The sequence below is a fragment of the Mandrillus leucophaeus genome, unplaced genomic scaffold (assembly GCF_000951045.1).
Source record: "Mandrillus leucophaeus isolate KB7577 unplaced genomic scaffold, Mleu.le_1.0 Scaffold691, whole genome shotgun sequence".
In the NCBI taxonomy this organism is placed as follows: Eukaryota; Metazoa; Chordata; class Mammalia; order Primates; family Cercopithecidae; genus Mandrillus; species Mandrillus leucophaeus.
Genome location: NW_012107486.1, coordinates 395,951 through 422,570, shown reverse-complemented (window position 1 = coordinate 422,570; position 26,620 = coordinate 395,951). Strand labels below are relative to the sequence as shown.

The 26,620-nt window shown below is 39.3% G+C and overlaps 1 protein-coding gene across 2 annotated transcripts in view; it reads right to left on the bottom strand.

Moving 5' to 3' along the window:
- XPR1 (xenotropic and polytropic retrovirus receptor 1) overlaps nucleotides 1–20,435 on the bottom strand; it is a 261,486-nt gene extending 241,051 nt beyond the window's left edge. For both annotated transcript variants that reach the window (XM_012002625.1, XM_012002626.1), the window contains exon 1: nucleotides 20,153–20,435. In XM_012002625.1, the coding sequence (XP_011858015.1) occupies nucleotides 20,153–20,221 (69 nt within the window). In that variant the 5' untranslated portion in view covers nucleotides 20,222–20,435. The remainder of the gene's footprint in view (nucleotides 1–20,152) is intronic.
- Nucleotides 20,436–26,620: the final 6,185 nt, after the last annotated feature.

Below are 26,620 nucleotides of genomic sequence, written 5' to 3'. Positions count from 1 at the left end.
CCAAGATTTGGAAGCAACCCAAGTGTCTGTCAACAGATGAATGGATAATGAAAAGAAGATACACACACACACACACACACACACACACACACACAATGGAATACTATTAAGCCATTAAAAAGAATGACTTGGCACCTGTAACAACATGGATGGAACTAGAAGTCATTAGGTTAAGTCAAAGAGGCCAGGCACAGAAAGACAAACTTTGCATCTTCTCACTTATTTGTGGAAGCTAAAAATTAATACCATTGAACTAATGGAGATAGAAAGTAGAAGGATAATTACTAGAGGCTCAGGAGGGTAGTGTGGGGTAGAGAGTTAATGGGTACCAAAAAATAGTTATAAAAACTGAATAAGATCTAGTATTTGATAATGCAATAGGCTGACTATAGTCAATAATAATTTCATTGTACATTTTAAAATAACTCAGAGAGGATAATTAGATTGTTTGTAAGAGAAAGAATAAATGTTTGAAGTGAGGAATACCTCATTTACCCTGACAAATATTATACACTATATGCCCATATCAAAATAAGCTATATACTCCATAAATATATATACCTACTATGCATCCACAAAAATTGAAAATTAAAAAAAGATGGTACTCAGTAATCAAGGATAATAAAAATTGTGTAAATTTTTTAAAAAGTTAACTCAAAAAGGATAAAAGACCTAAATGTAAGACTTAAAGCTATAAAATTCTTAAAAGAAAGCACAGGACAAAAGTTTAACACCACTGGATCTAGCATAAGACACCAAAGGCATAGGCAACAACAACAAAAATGGACAAATTGGACTTCATGAAAACTTTTAAAAATTGTACATCAAAAGACACTATCTTAGCCAGGTATGGAGGTGCATGACTATAGTCCCAGCTACTCAGGAGGCTGAGGTGGGAGGACTGCTTGAGCCCAGGAAGCAGAGGTTGCAGTGAGCCAAGATCACACCACTACACTTCAGCCTGGGCGACAGAATGAGACCCCGTCTCAAAAAAAAAAGAAAGAGAGAGAGAGAGACTATCAACAGAATTGAAAAGCACCCATTGAATGGGAGAAAATAGTTACAAATCATATATCTGATAAGGGGTTCATATCCAGAATAGACAGAGAACTCCTAAAACTCAACAATAAAAAACAATCCAATTCAAAAATGGACAAAAGACTTGAACAGATTATTTCTCCAATGAAGATAAAGAAATAACCAAACTAACCACATAAAAAGAGCCTCAACGTTACTAATCATTAGGGAAGTGCATATCAAAACTACAGTGAGATACCATATTCATTTGATAGGATGGCTACTACTTTAAAAAAGAACAGGAAGTGTTGGCAAAAATGTGGAGAAATTGTGCACTGTTGGTGGAAATGTAAAATGGTACAACTGCTGTGGAAAACACTATGGTGGTTCCTCAAAAAATCAAAACTATAGATTTTCATTTTTTATAAGATCCAGCAATTATACTTCTGAGTATATACCCAAAAGTACTGAAACCAGGATCCCAGATAGATATTTGTACACCTGTGTTGAAATAGCTCTTTGAACACAGAGAGATATTTTGCCTTCATATTTCAGCATTCACAACAGCTAAACTCATGAAGGCAACCTAAGCGTCTTTCAATAGATGAATGGATAAGCAAAATATTATATATCCATATAGTAGAATAATAGCCTTAAAAAGGAAGGAAATTCTACATTATGCACAACATGGATGCACCTTGAGGACATTACACTAAGTGATCTAAGGCATCACAAAAGGACAAATATTGTATGATTCTACTTATACGAGGTACTTAGAGTAGTCAAAATCATGAAGACAGAAAGTAGAATGGTGGTTGTCAGGAACCAGAGGGAGTAATAAATAGGGAGTTGTTGTTTAAGAGGAAAGAGTTTAGGTTTTACAAGATGAAAAGAATTGAGATGGATGGTAAAGATGGTTGCAAAACAATGTGAAAGTACTTAATGCCACTGAACTGTACTTAAAAATGATGAAGATGATACATTTTATGTTATGCATATTTTACCACAATTTTTAAAAAACCTTCAGGGACAAGCATTTCAAGAAGGAATAGATATTAAAAACTATTAAAAGTTGCTTAGAATCAAAGAAGATGAGAAGAGGTGATTAGATCTGAGGATTATTGCTCTCCAGCAACTTGCATGAAAGTAGTTTTAGTAGAGTGATGGGGCAGAAGCTAGGTTATATTAGGCTGACTACACATGAGAGCTGAGACTATGATGGCCACAAATACTTATCAATATTAAAACTGTAATAGTTAACATTTATTGAATGCCTACTCTCAGATAATGTTCTGAATATTTGAAACACACTACTTTAACAAAACTTACAATTCTCTAAGGTAAATGATTCTCATTTTACCACTGAAGAACTGAGATTCAGAAAGGTTATTAAAGTACAGTAGTCCCCCCTTACCCGAGGTTTCGCTTTCCTCAGTTTCAGTTACCCATGGTCAACCAAAGTCCAAAAACATAAGTGGAAAATTCCAGAAGTAAGTAATTCATATGTTTTAGATTTCACACCATTCTGAGTAGCATGTAGTATATCCACGTTATACAGGATACCCACCCATTAGTCCCTTAGTTAATTCAGTTACCAGATCAACTGCCACAGTATTTTTTTGCAGTGCTTATATTCAAGTAACCATTACTTTACTCAGTAATGGCCTCAAAGTACGAGAGTGGTGATTCTGGCATATTGTTTTAATTGTTCTATTTTATTATTAATTGTTGTTAATCTCTTACTGTACCTAATTTATTAAACTTTATCATAGGTATGTACGTATAGAAACAATCATAGTATTAATATGGAGTTCAGTATTATCCATGGTTTTAGGCATCCACTGGGGGTCTTGGAAAGTATCCCTTGTGGATAAGGGGGGGACTACTGTACCTTGCCCAATAACTGCCAAGTATTGCTCATTCTATAATCCATGCTTCTTTGAGAAAGACAACAAAATAGCCCACCAATTTGAAGTGCCATCTTACTTTTTAAAATTTACCTCTTACTTTGGGCCTCTCAATTTTCCAATATTTCCCCTTTTATTTCCAAGACTTTTCTATACCATTAGATTTGTATATCTGGTGGACCCTAGCCTCTGAAATAACACCACCTTCCACCTCCCAGTGATTTTTACCTCTACAATATTCTACTGATTATACAGGTTAGCCCTGTACAGGTAAAGCTAACCCTGTAGAGGTTAGCCTTGTATCTGTACAATCAGAATATTGTACAAATAACAGAGTACGACTTCCAAGGCTAGGTCATAAAAGATACTGTGGTGTTCATCTAGTTCTCTCTTAGTTCACCCACTCTGGGGTAAGCTAGCCATGAAAAAATTCAAGCAGTCCTAAGCAGAGGTCGAAGTGGTGAAGAACTGAGGCCTTTTGAAAAGCCAGCACAAATTGCAAACCATTTGAGTGAGTCAGCCTAGAATTGGATCCTCCAGACCAGTCAAGCCTTGAGATGACTGCAGCCCCAGCTAACATCTTGACTGCAATCTCACAAAATACTGAGCCAGAATTACCCAGGTAAGCAGCTCCAAAACTCATGCTACACAGAAACTGTGTGAGACAATAAATGTTTATTATTGTTTTAAGCCACTAAGTTTTGAGGTAATCTGCTAACCAGTCATAGATAATTAATACATCAGGCTGGATTTGAAAAATACTTTATACCACAAAATTTACATGTTATTACATCACATGCGACATCTTTGGTTTGTCTTGATCAAAGTAGCTAAAATCTTTATTTCTTATAAAAAGTATGGAAAGGAAAACTATTACAATTTCAAATAAGTGATTTACTTAACCATAACAAAATAACATTCCCATATGTCAAAGCTACCAACACTGTAATTTAACTTCCACTAAATGCTCTTGGAAAGTCACACGGACACACTCCTGGGCTGGAGGCTGCAGCAGATCAGACAGAAGACTAAGTCATCATCTTCTTTTTCTACCAATCCTATTCTGATTATATAATAGAGCAGATGATTAACAAAATGCTCTCTTCTAAAAATTAAATCTATATAGCTCATTCTTACATGATTGTGGTAATAGCTGTAAATTCTCTGAGGGCAGAGAGCAATGTCATTTCAACCTTTTTTTTTTTTTTGAGACGAAGTCTTGCTCTATCTCCTAGGCTGGAGTGCAATGGCGCCATCTCGGCTACTGCAACCTCCATCTCCCAGGTTAAAGCAATTCTCCTGCCTCAGCCTCCCAAGTAGTTGGGATTACACGCACCCGCCACCACGCCCGGCTAATTTTTGTATTTTTAGTAGAGACGGGGTTTCACCATGTTGACCAGGCTGGTCTCAAACTCCAGACCTCATGTGATCCACGTGCCTCAGCCTCACAAAGTGCTGAAATTACAGGCATGAGCCACCGCACCCGGCCTGTCACTTCAACTTTTATAGGCCACAGGATTTAGTACAGTTCAAAATATGTTTGTAAACTGCACAGGCTTTGTATTGCATGATCTAAATGTCTAAAATCAGCGCATCAGTTAATTTAAGTGTCAGCTATTGTTATTTTTATTGAATTAGTTTACAGCATTTCCAGTTTCATGAAACATCAAAATGCAAAGTCCTTTTTCATTTGTAGAACCAAAATGACCCAGAATATCATTTCTTTCTTTTTTTTTTTTCTTTTTTTTTTTTTTTGAGATAAGAGTCTCACTCTGTCACCCAGGCTGGAGCGCAGTGGCGCAATCTCGGCTCACTGCAACCTTCACTTCCTGGGTTCAAGCGATTCTCGTGCCTCAGCCTCTGGAGTAGCTGGGATTACAGACATGCACCATCATATCTGGCTCATTTTGTATTTTTAGTAGAGATGGGGTTTCACTACGTTGGGCCAGGCTGGTCTCAAACTCCCAGCCTCAGGTGATCCGCCCACCTTGGCCTCCCAAAATGCTGAAATTACAGGTGTAAGCCATGGGGCCCAGCCTGGCTAGTGCTGTATTCTAAAGCTTACCTACTCAGACAGTCACCAAGGCTGCTTTCCTTAGAATGCAACGAAGAAAAATGACAATGACAAAACCTACAGTAGTTAAGCGCCTGGCCTAGTTTGATAATAAAATATAGTCATGCACAGCATAATGATGTTTTGGTCAACAACAGACCACATAGACAACAGTGGTCCCATAAGATTATAATAGAACTGAAAAATTCCTATTGCCTTAGTAAAGTCACAGCTGTTGTAGCCATCATAATGTTAAAGCACAATTTTTATGAATTTAGTGTAGCCTAACTGTACAGTGTTTACATAAAATCTATAGTAGTGTACAGCAGGAGGTGAGCAGTGGGCAAGTAAGCAAGGGAAGTTTCATACGTATTTACAGCAGCTCCCCATTGCTCAAATTACGGCCAGAGCTCTGCAGATCAGCAGCCCCATTAGAGTCTTATAGGAGGGTGAACCATATTGTGAACTGCGCACGTGAGGGATCTAGGTTGCTGCTCCTTATGAGAATCTAATGTCTGATGATCTGAGGTGGAGCTGAGGCAGTGATGCTAGTGCTGTGAAGCAGCCGCAAATACAGATTAACATTAGCAGAGAGGTTTGACTGCACAGAGATCATAATAAATCAATTGCTTACAGACTCATATCAAAACCCTACGAGTGGTAAGTGACAATTAAGCTGCACCTCGTGGCAGGCTTTATAGCAGCAAGGGGATTGATGTACATCAATTGTACAGCTGCATCTGGTGGCAGGCTTTAAGTCAGAATCCGACATTTACTTCAGTCCGCACATGGCCCACCCATTATTTTATTTACTACTTCCATCCACACCTCTTTCCTGCACTGCACACGTCTCAGTCATAGTTTTGGTAGGCCCACAAGCTAACCCTAGCCAAAATGAGTAAAAAACAAATGTGAGCAGAGAGCTTCTTTGAAAAGGGGAAAAGACCCAATGATGAGACAGCAGACGATTCTAAGACTGTCAACAAAAAGAAAGCTGCATTTAAAAGAAAATACCAAGGCTCCTACTTAAATAATGGGTCCATTGCAACAGGTGATTCACATTCTCCAAGCCAGCTTTGTATATGTGGTGACCAGCTATCCAAGAAAGCCATGAAACCTTCAAAACTGCTTCATCACATGGAGACCAAGCACCCTGCATTAAAAGACAAGTCTTTTTCAAAAGAAAAAAAAAGCAAAAAACAAAACACGAACATGAAGAACAGAAGCAGTTATTGAAAGCCATCACTTCATCAAATGTGTCTGCACTGACAGCATCATTCTTAGTGGCTAACTGCAATGATAAAGCTAAGAAGCCCTTTACTATTGGTGAAGAGTTGATCGTGTCTGCTGCTGAGGACATTTGTCATGACCTTTAAGGAGAGGCTGCAGTTCAAAAGGTGGCACGTATTCCTCTTTTGGCTTGCACTGTAACTAGACGAATGGATGAAATAGCAGAGGATACTGAGGCACAATTGTTAACATTAATGGGAACCGTGGTATGGAATCCAGGTTGACAAGTCTACCGATGTTGACAATAAGGCAACAATGCCTGTTTTTGTGTTACATGTTTTCAGGAGGATATGCATAAGGATATGTTATGTGCACTTTTGTTGCCAACCAACACCACAGCTGCAGAACTATTCAAGTTTTTGAATGATTACATATCAGGAAAACTGAATTGGCCATTTTGTGTTGGTATATGCATGGACAGAGCAGCTGCCATGACTGGACGGCTTTCTGGTTTCACTACTCAGGTCAAAGAGGTCACTTCTGAATGTCGAGTCTATGCACTGTGTCATCCATAGAGAAATGCTGGCTAGCTGAAAAATGTCGCCTGAACAATATTTTGCAAGATGTGACTAAAATTATTAACATTAAAGTACATGCCCTTATCTCACATCTGTTTGCACAGCTCTGTGAGGAGATGGATGCAGAGCACACACATCTTCTCTCAGCGAGAGGGCTTTCTAAAGGTAGATCACTGGCGAGAGTTTCTTAGTTACAAGAGCTGCTCCAGAGATTTCAGAAAAACAGTCACCACTAGCAGCACATTTCTGTGACACAGAATGGGTTGGAAAACTTGTGTGACACATTCAACCTGCTCAACAAACTCAATCTGTCACTTCGGGAGAGATGGACAACTGTGTTCAAGTCTGCAGATAAAGTAGCTGCATTCAAAGCCAAACTGGAATTATGGGGGCGACAAGTGAACACTGAGATTTCTGACATGTTTCAAACATAGCAGAGATTCTGAAAGAGACTCAGCCAGGGCCTTCTTTCTCCCAGCTGGTGCATGATCACCTATCTCAGCTTTCAAAACAGTTTAAGCATTACCTCCCAACCACAAAAGACCCCCAAACTGGGAAAGAATGGATCCGCAACCTATTTGCGAATAAACCAGGTGAATCGGCTTTGTCCATGCTAGAACAACTGCTTGAGATCACAAATGACAGTGGACTTAAAAGTCTGTCTGAGACAACTTCAAATTTCCATATATTCTGGATTCAACTCAAGGCAGAATATCCTGAGATTGTCACAAAAGCACTGAAAAGCCTGCTTCCATTTCCAACTTCCTATCTTTGTGAAGCAGGTTTTCTGCAGTGACAGCAACCAAAACCAGATTACGAAGTAGACTGAACATAAGCAACACACGTTGTGTGTCACTGTCTCCCCTCAGTCCCAGATGGGACCATCTAGTTGCAGGAAAACAAGCTCTGCCTCCCACTGATTCTACATTATGTTGAGCTGTATAATTATTTCATTATATACTACAATGTAAATATAATAAAAATAAAGTGCACAATAAATGTAACATGCTTGAATCATCCCAAAACCATTCCCTCTCCCCTTTGTATGTGGAAAAACTGTCTTCCACAAAACCGGTCCCTGGTGCCAAAAAGGTTGCGAACCACTGGCCTACAACATATAGGCCAGGTGTTTTATATACATAATATCTCAACATCACAATTACTGAGAAAGATATTTCCACTGTTTTATAGATAGAATCTAAGGCTCAGAGAGGTCTTATATCTAATGAACAATGAGACCAAAATTCAAATTAGTCTGTTGGAATCTAACTAAACTCTAAACTTCACATACAATAGATCAGAAGATAGATACAAAGTTAAAAAAACAGTCACAGACCAGTATCAGTAGTATTGACGTTATCTTTAAAAAAAATACATAAGTAAGTAAATCAGAAGAGGGAGAGGTCAGCGTTAAAAGTATAGGAAAAGGAAAGTCTCAAAACAATGGCAGCACATACAAGCATAATCCAGGAAGAAGACAACCCTAACCGAGGACCTGACCCATTTAAACACTATGGGACACTGGCCTAACAGCATTAAATAAATGCACCATTAATTCTCTCCTTCTAATTATAGTATATAAACAGCCAGCCACCTTCTAGTTATTATGTATCTCCTTTCACAGCTTGGTAGCAGGAAAAACGTATTTTAGCCTGGAATGTGAACGTTAGGTACATTTCTCATTGTAAATTAGTAATTTGGCACCCACATGTTTATACATCACTCCCACGTGAGCTTAATATCATTCAATCAATCAGTTATATACTATTGCCCAAGCCCCATCAAACCAGAGTTACGGAAAAGGCCAAATTCTGATGAGAACCTGGGCCACACTGAATTCACCACGGTAAAGACATTCTCAGAGGCTTCTTGGCAGCCAGTCAAATGGTGTTCCCAAGCAACACAGTGACCTCAAATGCACCTTCTACTTGAACTCCATCAGTGAAAGTCCTAATATTTCTACCAAATTTCAAATCCACTCTTCTTCTTGAACCCTCTTCCTATCTCAATAAAACCACAGAGCATCCATAGTGATAAAAAAATGGAATTTGGAGTAAGGCAGACCTAGGTTCATTATCTTAACTCCACCATTAACTAGCTGTTTGACTTTGGACAATTACTTAAATATAAGACTCTATTTTCATATAAAACGTGCTAAACACCTACATCAACAGGCCTGTTGTAAGGATCACGAGATAATTCATTCAACAAATATGTGAGTTGCTGAATGTGACAGACACACTGTGCTAGATGATGGACACCGACAACTATCTACTAGTCTGCCTGACAAATAGTAGGCATTCGATGAATGTTATGTTACTACTATTATATTTCATCAAATCTAGAATGCCACTAATAATAACATACACCATTATTTTATGTGCTTCTAAGAATGGAAAAATATCTGCCAATTAAACTATGGCATAGCATTAATTATAAGACATACCCTGACATACCCTGATTTCAGATGTTACAATGTGAAAAAACCACATATTAAAATTGATTAAATAAGGTATTAATTCAAGCCTTCATTATCTTTGGCTATGCTGTTTGGTTTTCCTGTCTTTGGTCTTGCACTCTCCAAAGTATCCTCCAAGATCTAGATTACACACCTCACTTTAAACTAACCCCTCTCCCAATCTCTTATTTAAAATTCTTCATGCTTCACACCAGGAAAATGTTTAAACTTCTTAGAATGGTATTACAGGCCCTTCACCCTTTCATCCCTCCCAGCTCATCTTCTCAACTTCACCTTACCAGCTCTTCAACAGATATAACTAAACCAGATTGCATTAACTATGTTTGGATACTTCCACTCATCTTTGCCTCTGTTCTCTACTGCTCTAACTGCCTAGACTTCCCCAGGTGCCCTTTCCCCTCTTCACTATGTGTTAAAATCATACTCAATCTCTAGTACCCAGTTCAAACACCACCTCTGTAGATCTTTCCAAGATAAATGTCTTTGCGCTCTAGGGCAAAATCAATTGGTCATTCCTCTATAACATAATCACCGTATATACTGTGATTAGGAGACCACCCAAATTAAGAACTCCTCTAAGGCAGGAACTAAGGCTTACCTATTATATTGCCTGACAGCAAAATACCAAGAATTCAGTGTCTGAAATATCTGTGTCATACCTGTGTCTGAATTCTGGTTCGACCACTCCCTAGCTACATGACCTTCGGCAATCTACTTAATCTCAGACTCAGTATCTTCTTATAACGGGGATAACAAAACCTACCTTAGAAGGTAAGGATTAAATGTAAAATGCCTAGCACACCAGAGCACTCAACAAACATGAGTTGTTGTTATTATCGTCATTATTGTTTTACTATTAAAAAAAAAAAAAAAAAAGATGGGACACTCATGTATACTTAGTAAACTGGTTTCATTCATATTCTTTTCTTCTCTACCCATATATGCTCTGACTTTGGCTTGGCAATTTGGGTTACAGGTGGAGGATATACTCTTCATGTACAGGTAACACATGTAACCTGTGCTAACATTCAAATACAGGTATGTTACAGAGGAACAAGGTCAATCCATTTCTAAACCTTCCTGAGTCTTGCTTCCTGAGTCGTGCTAACATTCAAATACAGGTATGTTACAGAGGAACAAGGCCAATCCATTTCTAAACCTTCCTGAGTCTTGCTTTCATTGTTACCTGACCCCTCAAGCCTCCCCATTAATTCCTCGGTCCTATCTCCTCACTCAAGATAGGTTTCCACTTGTGACCATACGTAAATAGGGCAATGCCTAACTTTCTTGTTGTTGGGTAAATAATAACATCATTAATTTACCCAGTTTTTTAATTGGTATTCGCAAGAACTATTTCAGGTTAATGGGATCTAATGGATTAGATACAGATAAATGTATTAATGCAGAGTATCTGAGTAATCATTAGTAAGAACATTTAAATCCCTACTGACTCTTACAAAGAAACTTCATTCTTAAAATTTAAAAGCAATGTTTATATAGCAATGATAAGCCTTAACAAGGTACAGCACTAAGCAGAAGGCCAATATTCTTACATCAGGCTCTGCCATTAGCTAGTTGTGAGACTCTGACCAGGTATCTTGGCATCTCTGCTCTTAATTTATTCATTTGTAAAACAGAGAAGTTGAGAAGGTCTCTTTCAACTCTAAAAAGGATTAAAAATTAAATTTTCACTAGAAAATTGAAAAGAACCAAAATCAGATATCCACTAAAAACACAAGCAACTCACTTAAGCCATTCAGACATACTTAAGAATACACATGCAAACTTCACCTCAATTTTAAAAGTGAATATACAGACACAGTCTATAACTAAGATGAATACAAGTTATAAGAGAACTAATTTACCTCACAGCCACATAATTGTTCTCACCTGGTTTTCTTAATCTATACAAAAAGGTTAAGTGGGATTTATTAAGATAAGAAAAATATTAGCGAAAAATCAACAAAGCCATTTTCCATGAAAACCTATACTGGACCAATCTGGAGAACAAGCTTTGAGTCTTATTTTCCCAGTCAAAACTAATATTAGTCAATCATTATTTAGTATTGTTGAGCTCTGCAGAAGAAATAATTCTAATAGGAAATTTATTGCTCTTACTATGTGCCAGGCATTGTTCTAAACACTTTTCATATTTTTAACTCATTTAATCCTCACAACAATCTCATAAGTACTATTATTATCCCTGTTTTACAGATGAGGAAACTGAAGCACAAAAAGGTTAACTGACTTGCCTGAAGTCATTCAACTAGTCAGGTGGTGAAGCTGGAATATAAACGCAGGCAGACTGGCTTCAGAGTTTTTCCTCTCTATGTGTTATTAATATACTAGCATATTAAATAAAATAATGAGCAATAAAATGAATCAGGGTGATTGTGTTAACTCAGCTACAAACCAAACCATACAACCTGAATCATTTAACCTCTTTTCCCATTTGGGTAAAAAAGGAAGTTGAGCTAAATAATCTTTAAAGTTCCTTGCAAGTCTAACATTCCATGATTTATGATCCAGAAGCCAAACACTAAAACTGTGGCATAGCAAACAGCTGTCCACTTTTGTCCTCCTCTTTTTACCCTTATCACCTTATCTCCTTACCTTTTTCTTCTGATTCATCTTCCTAAGTTCCTTTATTTACCAGCTGGCTGTCCAGTAATAGTTACACTGATAACCTTGAGGGAAATATAATTTAACAGAGGTGAACACTATCTCACAGACCACACTCTACTATCTCCAAACTATGCAGACTAAGACCTGGGACTAAAAATAGACCAGCCATTACTTCACTGGGCTGTAGAAAGGTCAGTGGTGCCTGAGAACAGGTCAGACCAGACCTAAGTGTATGTATGTATAAGTGGATGGATTTATTCATTTTTCATAAAACAGTAGGATATAGGAACGAAGAGCATGGGCTCTTACAATCTCCACAGTTAGCTATCCACAATTACTATCAACATAATCAGTTACCTAATGGCTCCAAGATTCAGTCTCCCCCATCTAGAAACAGAGCCAATAACCTACGCTGTAAGAGGTGTTTTCACAGAGCTTACCACAGCGCCTGATACAGTAAGCACTCAAAAAATAACAGCTGCTGTTATTGCCACTACTACCATCATTGTTGTTATTTACAATTTCCATATAAAAGCAAAAGCTCCACAGTCTGATTTGATTTGATTTCAAATTCTGGTTCCATTTACTTACTAAGCATATAGCCTTAAGCAAATTACTGATCTCTCTAAGCCTGGGTTTCCTCATCAGTAAAATGGAGATAATATATCATCTATCTTACAAAACTGTTGTGAACATTGAGATAACATATGTAAAACAGCTGACACCTGGTTCCTAACTGCTCAATAAATGTTAATTCCTTTCTCCTTAATGACAAGCTTACCACACTTCTGCTAATTCAATTTAAAGAAAGGAAAGTAGAATTATGAGATCCAGGGAAGCCAATTTTCTTTTCTCTATTGTCCTGGCTGTGGGGCAGATACCAGACACTCCTCAACCACGGGACTCCTTTATCCTCTTCCATGTTTGATAAGACTAGAGAACCTTTTTTTCAGGCTATCTTCAAACTTCTAATACAGCATATGTATCAATGTACACTGGAATCCTCAATAGCTGGTAAGAGTTTCAAGTGGTCCTGAGACCAAAAAGTTTGAGAACCACTACTCTAAGGTACAAAAAAAGCCCACAAAGCACATGGATTACTCCATGAATTACAACTTTACCAAATTTAGCCTAAATAAGTAACTCACACAAAAATAACCTAAAAACTTCCCACTTTATGATTAAATTTCAGTCCTTCAATCTTCAAAAAAATCACTTGTTCACTAGTTATTTATGAACAGTCAATGATAGAACTGGATTTTAGGATTTATATCTGATTTCTAGTCCAAGGTCTTTCTAATACAGCAGGTCATCCTCAATTAACAAGAGATGACTATGTTTTCTTAATCAATATATTAAGTCTCTTGTTATAGAGATTATGAAAATGTTATGTTTACAGTAGATTAATTATATTTTCCTTTGACTCCCTAGCAAACAAACAATTTTTAAAGGGTTTTAGTTTTTTGTGGTTTTTTTTTCAGACAGTGTCTCACTCTGTCACCCACGTTGGAGAGCAGTGCTGCTATCTCAGCTCACTACAACCTCTGCCTCCCGGGTTCAAGCAAGTTTTGTGCCTCAGCCTCCCAAGTAGCAGGCACATGCCACTACACCCAGCTAATTTTTGTATTTTTAGTAGAAATGGGGTTTCACCATGTTGGCCAGGCTGGTCTCGAACTCCTGATCTCAGGCGACCTGCCAGCCTTGGCCTCCCAAAGTACTGGGATTACAGGTGTGAGCCACCATGCTCAGCCTAATTTTTAAAAGATTTTCTGATCAGTCCCTATACATACCACACTTGCTTGGTGATGGGAAGAAATAGATGACTAAATATCAGTCTGAGTAAACAACTAAGACTTTAAAGGCATATAACTTAAGTTACAAAAGTAATCCAAATTTATACAAAAGTATAAAGTAATACAAGACTTATTTGTATTACAAAAGTAATACAAGACTTATTTGTATTACAAAAGTAATACAAATTTATACAAAAGTAATTTGTAACCATGTTACAAATTCATAACCATGTTTCAAGTCCTCAATCTTCAGTCTTCCCTTTCTATACCATTTTTTGATTTTAAAAATACTATGTTGACTGAAATACAAAACCAAACACACACATACACACAAATTTGGTGTGTGTGTGTTTTGGTTTTTTTCTGCTATTTTTAAGGTACTGAAAGCTAGCATTTAATGACAAATCAGTCTATAGCAAAGAAAGACTTCTACAAGCTTGTGGAATGAACGAATGATTTGTAAGGTATTTGTTCATGAGCTTTCTCTGCTGGCTTCTTTTAGCATTTACTAGAAAAGGAAAGACCTGAAAAGGTAAATACACTGGGCAGGAACCCTGTTGAATTCTGACACTGTCTCATTCCCAAAGGCCACCTCAATACCAGGCAACCCACAAACCAGCTGTGGTTAATCTGTACAAGTTGGGCAAAGTTTCCAAACTTTTATTAGGTCAAATCCCTATTTTAAAAAAGCTTTATGTATCTCCAATATATGCACATTTATGTATTAATTATACCCATCTATACCTATGTACAAATGTAAAACAAAACTTCAAAATAGAAGTTTTAAAAAGATGACAAAAGGATAAAATAATTTCTACCTTTCATTTATGAATAGTACAAAAATATTTTTGATCTAAGAAATTATCAATAACAATGCCTTCAGAACAAAACTGAAAAGTTTCATTATTTTTTTAATCTTCATTAAAAAAACAAAAAAGTTTTTTTAAATAAATAAAATCTTCATTTAACATTTTATGATACAGTATTTCAAAAGTCTGGTTCAAAGTTCAGGATTAATTTGATTTTGAAACTTAATTATAATGGCTATAAACTGAAAAAACAGACCTCACGAAGGCAGAATACTCATAATATAATATATATACTTACAGTCAAGTTCATTGTGACTGACAGTAGATGTAAAACCTTACTTCAAAGAGTTAGCTTAGGCCAGGAGTGGTGGCTCATGCCTGTAATCTCAGCACTTTGGGAGGCTGAGGTGGGCGGATCATTTGAGAATAGAAGTTCGAGACCAGCCTGGCCAACATGGTGAAGCTCCGTCTCTACTAAAAATACAAAAATTAGCTGGGTGTAGGGGTGCGCGCCTATAATCCCAGCTACTTGGGAAGCTGAGGCACAAGAATGGCTTGAACCTGGGAGACGGAGGTTGCAGTGAGCTGAGATCAGGCCACTGCACTCCAGCCTGAGTGACAGAGCAAGACTGTCTCCGGAAAAAAAAATAAATAAATAAATAAAGCATTAATTTAACAATTTTTACATTTTTGGCAAACTTCTTGTCAAGTTTACTAAAGTGTCATTGTTTTTCTCTGTAATTTGGCTGCCAAAAAGCTAGTACTAGAAGGAGAAACCTCAGCTCTGTTGTCATTTTGTTGTTGTTCACTTGTGCTTGCATTATTGGTATTACTGTTATGGAATCTTTACAGGAGTCTTTTTAAGACATGTCCTTACTTTTCTTTTCTTTCCTTTTTTTTTTTTTTTTTTTTTGAGACAAAGTCTCACTCGGTTGTTGCCAGGTTGGAGTGCAGTGGCACAATCTCAGCTCACTGCAACCTCTGCCTCCCCAGTGCAAGCAATTCTCCTGCCTCAGCCTCCCGAGTAGCTGGGACTACAGGCATGCACCACCACACCCAGCTAATTTTTGTATTTTTAGTAGAGACGGGGTTTCACCATGTTGGCCAGAATGGTCTCAATTTCTTGACCTCAAGTGATCTGCCTGCCTTGGCCTCCCAAAGAGCTGGGATTACAGGCGTGAGCTACTGTGTCTGGCCCCCTTACTTTTCTAATACTGTCTTCTCTTACTCCATGGGAGTTTTGGGCACACTCCTTTGAGGCCTACAACTCAAACATACCTGAAATCCCTAACCAGCACACTCAATCATTCTCTTAAACGCTTCCCAGATTAGGATTGAATTTGAAGCTAGGACTAAATTTCCATGGTCACCCCAGGTCAAATAAGATTCTCAGGTTCTTATGATCTGGGCCTTCACCCAAAAGCTGATCCAAAACCAACCTTCAGGATAAACGGACAAGTATAATCTTTTCAGGATACTCATGCTAACACACTTAAAGATGATAAAAAATAGTTATAGCTTCCTGTCTTTACAACATTCATTCCACTCAAGAAACATTTATAAATGCCAACCAACTCATTGACGCAATCATTTACAAGTGTTATCTTAAATACACTACACTATACTTTCATTTACAAAAGTGTCTGAAAGAAAAAGTGTGGTTTGTGCCCCATCGGGTGGCCAAACTGGAAATTTCAAACAAGTTGCAGCAAGGCAAGTTAACTCTACCTAACAAACATAATACCTTTGGGAAACTGAAGCCTGTAACACAAGTGTTCCCATGGGAGAGTTCTATAAATGAAAATTGTAATAATGTTAACGGTAATGTCTCCTTATACTTGAATATAAGAGAAGTGTAGTTCACGCAGAACCTCTCCTTTCCAAAATCCTGCAATAAAAAATGAACTCATCGTCATTCCTTAAGTTAAATATGAGAGTTTCACTGGGTTAACATCTTATTCACAGATCAAAATATCAAAAATTTTTGAAAGGATATTATTAATTTTAAAGGATGCTATTAATAGTCCTGTTAAGTTCTGTCCTCTTCATATATCAAACATAATTAAACCATTAAAAAAACACAGAATTTTAGAGTTGGATGAGTCCTTAAATACTATGGGGTTGTGAGCTTAGAAATCAAGTCAAATTCTCTAACATTAAAGAAACTTAAGATGTGTCTTAGCTGAAAGAACAAATGATTTCATCAGGATCACACAGTGTGACCTGACTCTCAATGCTTACACATGCTCAAGAGACATACACATATTCCTAAACAAGTGGCTCAACCCCTCTGAACCTTAGTTTCCTTGCCTGGAAAAACAAGGTGGATAATCTTTAAATTCCCTTTAGCTCCAAAATCCTGTAATTTAGAAACCTTGTTATTTTATTACAAAACAAAGGGTACACTGAAAAGAATCATTCATGGATCCCGAGAAACCAAAGAAACACAAGGCCCTAGGGAAAGTCAGCAGCCTAAGGTACCAAATACATTTGCGTCTTCTGCTAATATTTTGCAAAATATTAACATGGTCATATTAGTCTATTTGGTTGAAACCAGGCTCAGTTAATTTTGATAAATCAATTGCAGAGCTTTAAAATATATAGTCACTAATTCTAAATTTTAAAAAAGCTCTTACAAAGATTTACCAGTGTTCTATTTTATATGCCAAGATTTATACTCAAACAGATTACTGGAAACAGGAATAGTCTCAGCTTGTTTGTGTTTATTCTTTGGAAAAACTACTTACAAATGGATCGAATAGATTTTCTTTATATGGCTTCTCCATGTTGGTCTATTATTTTATGCTTTATTATTCTGCCTATGAAGACTGAATCTATGAACACCACAACTTACTTTTCAATTAAAAAATATAATAATTTTCAGGATATTGATGGGTTATTACCATTAACAATTTTATCAATTCAAGGAATAAAAACCATTAAAAGTTAAATCAAAAACATGACCTAGAATGAACCTTGAAAAGCTCTGGCCCTATATACTTACTTTATGGAAGAAGAACGAGCCCGGGAAAGGCAAAAAAGATTGTCCCCAGGTCTCATGGCTAACATATACAAACACTAGTATTTATTGTATTACCATATATACATATTATATATAATTAAATATGATTATAGATGTAAAACAAAATTTTCAGATTCTAATTCTCTGTTTATTTCAAGTAATATTTAATATAGCAAAATGACACAAAAACCAAAGAAGCTGAACAGTTCATATTGATTCACAACACTAGAAAGCACCCTAGGCTAGAAACCAAGGGTAAAACACCAAAATTTCACCATCAGTGCTTGAAAAACAAACCCCAGCATCTGTTCTACTGATAGTGTTTTAAGAGCATCATCCTCATATGAGAAACTACAGTTTAATTCACTGTGAAAAGGTCCTTTTTCCTCTAGCAAATTTTTATAGATGTCCTTTTTCCCCAAAGTTTTAAACTGCTAAAATTCCTGAACTCTAAAGACTCTCATTTACATCTCTCTATCACTTTTAAAGGAATAGCACCAACTCTTCGGAAACAACATACAAAACAGAGATTCCAACCCTATAAAATATTCGTTGATTTCAACTTACAAAGAAAAGTGCGCCTTATTTAATTTTGCCTACCAAACGATGAGTTTATCTAGGACAGAAGCCATATAGTAGGAACTCTGCAGAATCAAATTTCAATTATCCGGAATAAATGAATTTTTCAAAACATAATTTATAACTGGCCTGAGAAAGATAATGCAGACACAACATAATCTCAGGAACTCTGCCCCTCTGTGACCAACCTACAGTAAACATTTAGGAGCAGTATCCAAGTGACTATGTGAACGAGGAGCCCAAGAATCACTGCGGTTCCTCCAGCCACAAAAGTGACAGTACAAATTAAGAGGGTTGCATTTTCAAACTAAATCGTATGCTTCTCCTTCCAGCTTCAGATATAGCAAATTAATACAATTCTATGAAATAGTTAAGTGTTGAAATACCTAAAACGAATCATGGCATACATCCAGCCACTATTACTTCAGCCCAAAGCATTCCATGCTATATAACAAATATAAGATGTGCTTCAGCATGCTCCTGTCCTGTGCCTCTATGAAGAACTGGCAGTGGTGCTGAAAATCACTACTAGAAAGATGAAAGACCAATACCCTTCTTTCAATAAAAACCATCACTTGGACTCTAGCCAAGGTTTTAAAACTGAATGTTATTAGAAACAATAAATCAGCTCTGCGGGCTGAAATGGTAGTCCCTTATTTCATTCATTCTTACAAAGCATGGGTACAAAACACTGTAAGAAATTAAGTGACAATAAAGCATTAATAATTCCAGGCCTTTCACTTCTAGCAATAATCAAATACTCTAGGTTGCAAGTGAATTTATTTCACAATATTCAAGATTCTGTTTAACCTACCTGCATCTCTTTCTCTGTCTTCTTCAATTACTACAATGGCTATATGAATAAATATACTCACTGCTATTGCCCAAACACCCCATCACTAAGCTTATATAAAAATCAAATGGAGAACTAAAATAGTTTAATTCATAAAATCTAGCTAGGTTATGTGTGTTCATATTGATTTTATATTCTTTGTTCCTGCACACAAAATAGATGTGAATTCCTGGAGGTTACAGATAAGTCGGTCTTTCTCTATTCAGCTGAGAATTGCCAGCTACTGAGAATAACCTACCGCAATGCTTAAAGCCTCTTAGGTATCTTGTCTTCTGAACATATAAATGGGTTCATTATCTTTATTTTTCCCTGTATTAAGGCAAGATTCCTTATTATCTAACCTTCCAGGAGTGTTAGCACAGAAATTGGGAGGGAATGGGGAGCACGATTCCCGTAATACACAGGTAAGGTATATTGTTTACAATATACTAATTATTTCCCCAGCTAGCAAAAACTTAGCAGAAAATATAAAAATGTAAATAATTCTCTTCACTCCTTCCTCTTCCCTCCATTCCAAAACAAGAGGCAAAAACAAAGATTTTACTACTCTGTAGACTTCATGCAATCAGTAAAGAGTCTTATTATCAAAGCAGAATAGTTGATTCCAACGCGTTTACAAAAACTATAACCACTGCCTATGTGATACACACTTAAGTCAAGTTTCAACCCCGTTACAAAGCCTTTGTCAACAGTGGGAAAAAGCCGAAGGGCTCTGTGGAATGAAGGAAATCACTGGAGGGGTTTCTCTTGGAAGAGAAGGATTCCTTGGTGAGAGGTGGAAAGAAACAAGACCTAACCTTGGCGAGGGGGCGCTCGCCCAGGGTGAGGACGAGAGGTCAGGGCGAGTAGGGAGAAGGGGATTAGCGCGGAACCGGTGCGACCCGGGGCTGCCCTCGCACCGTGACTCCCCCACCTGCAGCTCACCCTCCCACCGTTCCCCGGCCCCGGCCCGGGGAGCGCCTTTCCTCCCGGCCCTCCGCCTGCATATCCGTTACCCCGGCGGCAGCGGGGCTGCGGGGGAGGGGAAGGACAGCGGATCCGGGAGGCGGCCGGCCGCGGCGGGGATGCCGCAGTGGCTCCCCGCGGCAGCGGGTCAAAGTCTGCCCGGGCACAGGGAAGCAGCCGAAGCGGAAGGCGGCGGTGGACGTCAGGACTGGTGAGATGGTGGCCCCTCCGAGCCCTCCCACACCCCAGCCGCTGCCGGTACCTCATACTGGATGTATTGCTTCCTCCACTCGGGAGTGATGTGCGCGGAGAGGTGCTCGGCGAACTTCATCCTGCCGTTTCCCCCTCACTCCCACTCGGGTCCAGCAGCTACAGGCGGCGGCGGCGGCGGCGGCGGCAACAGCGACTCCGACTCCTCCCCACATGGGCCCCGGCGCGGCGCGGCGCGGCGCTGCGCTTCTCTCCTCCTCCGCCGCCGCCGAGGTCTCTTCAGAGCCGCCCGCCCGCCATCTTCCTCCTCCTCTCCATAGCCCCGCCCCTCCCCGCCCTCTAGACGTCATCGCCATGGTAACCGCCTACACCGCCCTGACGAAGGGGGTGCTGTAAGGGGTGGGGCTTAGATACGTTTCTTAAGACTCCGCCCCTTGTGGGCCGTACGTGCTGGAGGCACCTCCCCGGACCTCTTCAGTCTGGTTCCTGTTGGCCTACAGCTGCTCTCTACCGCCAGTCTGGGAAGCAGCAGTGTTGTTATTGCAATTAATATTAATACTGTAGCAACAATAATCCACACAAGACGTTTATATTTACAAAGAACTGTGCAAATATTTTTCCATTTTGATATTTATTCTTCATAAAACCCTTAAGAAATGGATCAGCACTAATCCAAACTAAGAAGCTGAAACAGATAGTTCAGAACTAAATGTATTTAAAGGAACAGTATTTTACATACTCTAGGTGCTCAATAAATGCTCACTGAATTTAATTAAAGACATCGATGACAAAAAGTGTTTGCTATTTCTGAATTTCAATGTAGTTGTCTAGTCCTGGGGCTATCAGAAAGGCCAATAAAAACACCAAGTGCGGGTACCAACTGCACTTGTAAAACTGAGCTTCCTGAGGTTGGGGGTGAGGGTTGGCAGGGAAACCAATGTTGAGAGGAAAGAGAACCCCCTAGAAGTACAGCTCTAAGCCCACCCCAGTAAAACCAGAAACAGGCCCAGCATCCAGGCTGAGCTGTCCCTGGGGAACGTGGGCAGAGATCACTCACAGAGCTCTGTACTACATTAAATGTGGGAGTGACAGTCTTGGAAGTCCCGATTCAAGACAGAAATCCAGGTCCTGCCCTGGGTGGAAGAGACCTAATAATAATTTATTGAGCACTCACTGTTCCTGTACCAAGTACCATTCTAAACCTCTTACATGTACTTTGTCCCTTAGTTCTAACAGTTTTTTTTTTTTTTTTTTTAGTCCCGTTTTGTTGCCCAGGCTGGAGTGCAGTCACACCATCATGGCTCACTGCAGCCTTGACCTCACAAACTTAAGCAATCCTCCCACCTCAGCCCCCTGAGTAGCTGGGAATACAGGTGCATGCCACCATGCCCAACTAATTTTTTTGTTTAGTTTTGGGAGAGATGAGGTTCTTGCTATGTTGCCCGGCTGGTCTTGAGCTCCTGAGCTAAAACAGTCCTCCCACCCAGGCCTCTTAAAGTGCTGGAATTACAGGCATGAGCCACCTTGCTCAGCCTAACTCTCACAATTTCGATGAGACTTCAAGATTTACTAAGGAACTACTATGCCTGGAGCAGTATTCTGAGATACCATTCTCTGCTGTCTTTTTTTTTTCTCCATGTACTTTCCCCCTTTCCCTTCCCCTTTATTCATGCCAATAGGGATTCTGCAATCACTTCCCAGGAGAGGGATGACACAAGATGGAAAATAGGCATAGACTATGAGTCTTTCTGGCTTTTTCTGTATAAAAGTCTTAACCTCTGGTGAAAAGGTAATCAAGGTCAAAAAAATAAAGGAAGAAGAGTGAGGACTCCTCTCACCTCAGACCTCCCTCTGCTCACCATCAAGATTCCCGTCTGCTGGAGGTAAACCTTGCCAGGAGAAAGAAACAAGCAAAAAGGAATGTCTACTACCAGGAAGAAGGCGAGACCACAGAAAGGAAATGGCTGTATGTTGCGCCTGGGAAAAGGGAACCAGGGACAGCTACAAAAGAGATTCCTGCCTTTAGCCAGTCATGGACTAGAATGGGAAATTCTTAGTAGCAACCCTGGTGGACCATGGCACACTGCTCCCAGCAGCACCATACCTCCATGCCTTAATTGTGCACAAAATTCTGGAACCATGGCCCAACCCAAGAAAGTAAGGAAACCCTCAAAACTCACTCTAAAATTCTTGATTTTTCTCATGCCTGATCCAGAGCCCTGCCACCTAGGACATGACAATCTTAATTCATCCACAGAAGAAGATTTAATAATAAATTTCCTGCCAGGCGCAGTGGCTCACACCTGTAATCCCAGCACTTTGAGAGGCTGAGGCGGGAGGATCACCTGAGGTCAGGAGTTCAAGACCAGCCTGCCCAACATGGTGAAACCCCATCTCTACTAAAAATACAAAAATTAGCCGGATATGGCGGTGCACACCTGTAGTCCCAGCTACTCAGGAGACTAAGGTGAGAGAATCACTTGAACCCGGGAGGTGGAGGTTGCAGTGAGCCAAGATTACACCACTGCACTCCAGCCTGGGTGACAGAGCAAGACCCCATCTAAAAATAAATAAATAAATACATTTCCTTATTCCCAGCATTATTTTTGGATATTTTACTGATAGAACCATCAAATACTTAGTATTTATTGAACACCAACTCTCTGATTTACTCTGAATCAGAAGAGCCCCCTGACTTAGACTTTCTTTTGTGAATAGGCAAGCAACCCTTCATTTAACAAAACTTGATTGAGGCCTGTGATATTCCAATCATGTCACTTTAGGAATGAAGGACAGTTCAAAAATAAATTAAGACTGTTTTTTCCTTGGAAGAAATCATAATTCAGTCAAAAAGATGGGGCCAGGGGTGGTGGTTCACACCTGTAATCCCAGCACTTTGAGAGGCCGAGGTGGGTAGATCATTTGAGGTCAGGAGTTCAAGACCAGCCTGTCCAACATGGTGAAAACCCATCTCTACTAAAAAAAAAAAATTAGCCAGGCCTGGTGGCACACACCTGTAATCCCAGCTACTCAAGAGGCTGAGGCACAAGAATTGCTTGAACTCAGGAGGCGGAGGTTGGAGTGAGCCAAGATTTCACCACTGTACTCCAGCCTGGGAGACACAGCAAGACTCTCTCGCAAAAAAAAAAAAAAACAACAACAACAACAACAACAAAAGTTGGGCAGATAGACCAATAGCTCTTAGACTACAGTGTGATACATGCTATAATTGAGGTATGTGTAAAGAAACAGACATCCAAGGATCAGAGAAGCTGATTTTGAAATCCAGTCTTAGTCAATCATCTGGCAGGGAAAAAGACACCCCAAAGATCACCCCAAAGGCAAAAGGCAAAAAGTCAGAATTGTTAAAGAATGACAAGAAATTTTCTGACCAGAGTACCCTTTAAGGCAGTCAAATGTCCCCTCGCAAAGAAACTGCCTGGTGTGGTTTGACTGTGTCCCCACCCAAATCTTAACTTGAATCATAGTTCCTATAATCTCTACACATCTTGGGAGGGACCCGGTGGCAGGTAATTGAATCATGGAGGCAAGTTTTCCTATGCTGTTCTTGTGATAGTGGATAAGGCTCATGAGATCTGATGGGTTTATAAAGGGCAGCTCCCCTGCACATACTCTCTTGCCTGCCACCACATAAGACGTGCCTTTGCTCCTTCTTCACATTCCACCATAATTGTGAAGCCTCCCCAGCCATGTGGAACTGTGAGTCCATTAAACCTCTTTTCTTTTATAAGTTATCCAGTCTTGGGTATGTCCTTATTAGCAGTGTGAAAACGGGCTAATACACTCTCCTTGCTCCTGTCTTTTGTCTTCCCAGTCTGGCTCCCACATTGCCCGAGTGCAGTCCCCTTATTGTCAATAATAATTTGTATTAGACTATGAGGTCCTTGAAAATAAACTGCTCATCTCTTGTTTTCTCCAATTTAGCACAGTGCCTGGCACTCAGGCATTCAATAAATGTTGAAGGAACAAAGGAAAGGAGGGCAAGAGGGGGAAGGCAGAAGGAAACAGTAGGCCACATGGAGGAGAGTTGTAGGAAATGAAGTTAAGTTGCAACAAAATTGTGAAGGAATAGTTCATGACAGCATAGGCAGTGTGGGGCCTTTGAAGAAGGTTAAGCAGCGAGTGACTAACTCAGGTTTGGAAAAGTAGGCTAGTGTAGCTTCCTGGGTTTGAACACTAGCTCTGGGAGTAAACAGGCCTGAATTAAAATTCCAGCTCTGGCATTTACAAACTGTGTGACCTTTGGCAAAGTGCACTAGCTCTTAAAGCCCCAGTTTCCTCATCTCTTAAGTGGGTATTACCACACCTTCCTCACAAGTTGTTTGGAGAATTAAATGAGATTCTATATATAAAACATTTAACATAATGAATAATGACTGGCCCCTGGTTTAAGATAAAAATTGGTAGCCCCTCAAAAACATCTGTCAACAGTGTGAAGGATGAACTAGGGCAGGGACAAACTCAAGACCAATTTATTAACAAGCACCTATGTAACACTTACGATGTGCCGGGCACTGTTCTAAGCACTTTACAAATATAAGTGTATTTAATCTTCACAAGAACTCTAAGAGGTAGCTACATTGTTATCTTCATTTTATACTTCAGTAAAGTTAGACATAGAGGTTAAGCAACTTACTCAAGATCACCCCCCCACTAAGCAGTAGACCTGGGTCTGAGCCCTGGCAACCCAGATGCAGAGTCCTTGCTCTTGAGTACTATGAGTGTTATGCTGACTGTGGATACAACAGCTCCAGCCAGTTAGGATCATGGACAGAAGGAGGTGTGACATGTGACTCTAACTCTAGTGACTGGGTAGACGCTGCTGCCGTGAGCTGAGATGAGAAATGAAAGTAGAGAGCAAGTCTGGGGCCCTATGAGATGTGGGAAATATGAAGGAATCAATGGAACATGCAGTACTCCAGTTGGAAATACTGATCTAGAGCTCTAGAAAGAGAAGTTCAGACTGAAAACTGAGGAGCTATTTGCATTTAAGTGATAATTAAGTTTGGTAAATCTGCCGAGAGAGAGAGAGAATAGAGTGAAAAGGAAAAGAGCCCAAGGGAACATCCTTGCGTGAGCCTGATAAAGACAATGGGTCAAGGAGGGAGGCTGAGATGTGGTCAGAGTGGGCAGCAAGACTATTAGGAGAGAGTAGTGTCAAGGAAGCCATAAAAAGATGAAACTTTCATAAAGGAGGCAGTGATCAACAATGTCAAATGTCATAGAGAAATTGAGTAGGGTGACTTCTAAGCCATTGGGTTTTTAGCAAGTAGAGAGTCATTAGTAACCTCAGAAAAATGGCTTTGATAGCACAAAGGGCTACGAACGGCTGAACAGTATTTTGTTTTTGTATATCATAAACTGTGTTTATTCCATGTACATGTTTTAAGATGACCAGGAATGAGAACTTAATAGTATACTCAGCAGTTTATCTAGAAATTCATAAGTGCTGAGTCGGAACACTTTATATTTATCAGACATAATGCTAAGTTCTGGAAGAGTTATACTTACCACAAAGTAACTATTCTAAAACTTAGAATTATGTGTGATAAATATGAAGTCAAATTGTTGCTTGAAAAAACAAGACTGGGGATCATGCTGAAAGGTGAAGAACTGACCTGCAGAGAGATAAAATCTTAAGCAATATCTTCCATTGAAACTGAATAAGCTAAGGTGTCTCAGGAGTAAATATCACATTTTCAGTACAGCTCAGACTCAGAATTATACGGGACCCAGTTCAGTTTTAAAATACAATAGACTTATCAACCGTTTGAGTCCCTGCGTTCAGTTCTTTTGGGCATATATCCAGCAGTGGAATTGCCAGATCATGTGGGAATTCTATGTTTAACCTTTTGAGGAAATGAAGGTTTTTGAGTGACATCTTTAATCAGATAAATCATACGCTTTTTTTTGCTGAGTGGAAAATAGTCTTCAGGGGAGAGAAGGAAGAAGCAGGGTATATTAGGTTTCCCAGGGCTACCATAACAAATTACCCCAAACTGTGTGCTTAAAACAACAGAAACGCATTCTCTGACAGTTCTGGAGGCCAGAAGTCTAAAAATCAAGGTTTCAGTAGGCTTATGCTTTCTCACAGACTCTAGTAAAGAACCCGTTCCACGCCTTTCTCTTAGCTTCTATTGTCACTGGCAATTCGTGGCATTCTTTGGCTTGTAGCTATGTAACTCCAGTCTCTGCCTCCATCTTCACATGCTGTTCTCCCACCATGTGTCTCAGCATCTTCACATGGTGTTCTCACTCCTTGTGTCTGTTTTCTCTTCTTATAAAGGCATCAGTTTTATTGGAGTAGAACTCACCTTAATCCAGTATGACTTCATCTTAACTTGATTACGTTGGCAAAGACCTTTTTTCCAAATAAGATTACACTCAGAGGTACCAAGGATGAGGATTTCTATTTATCTTTTTTGGGGAAACACGGTCCACCCACAACACAGGGAGTGTAATGGCACTACTGAAATAATCCAAGGAAGAGATGATGGTG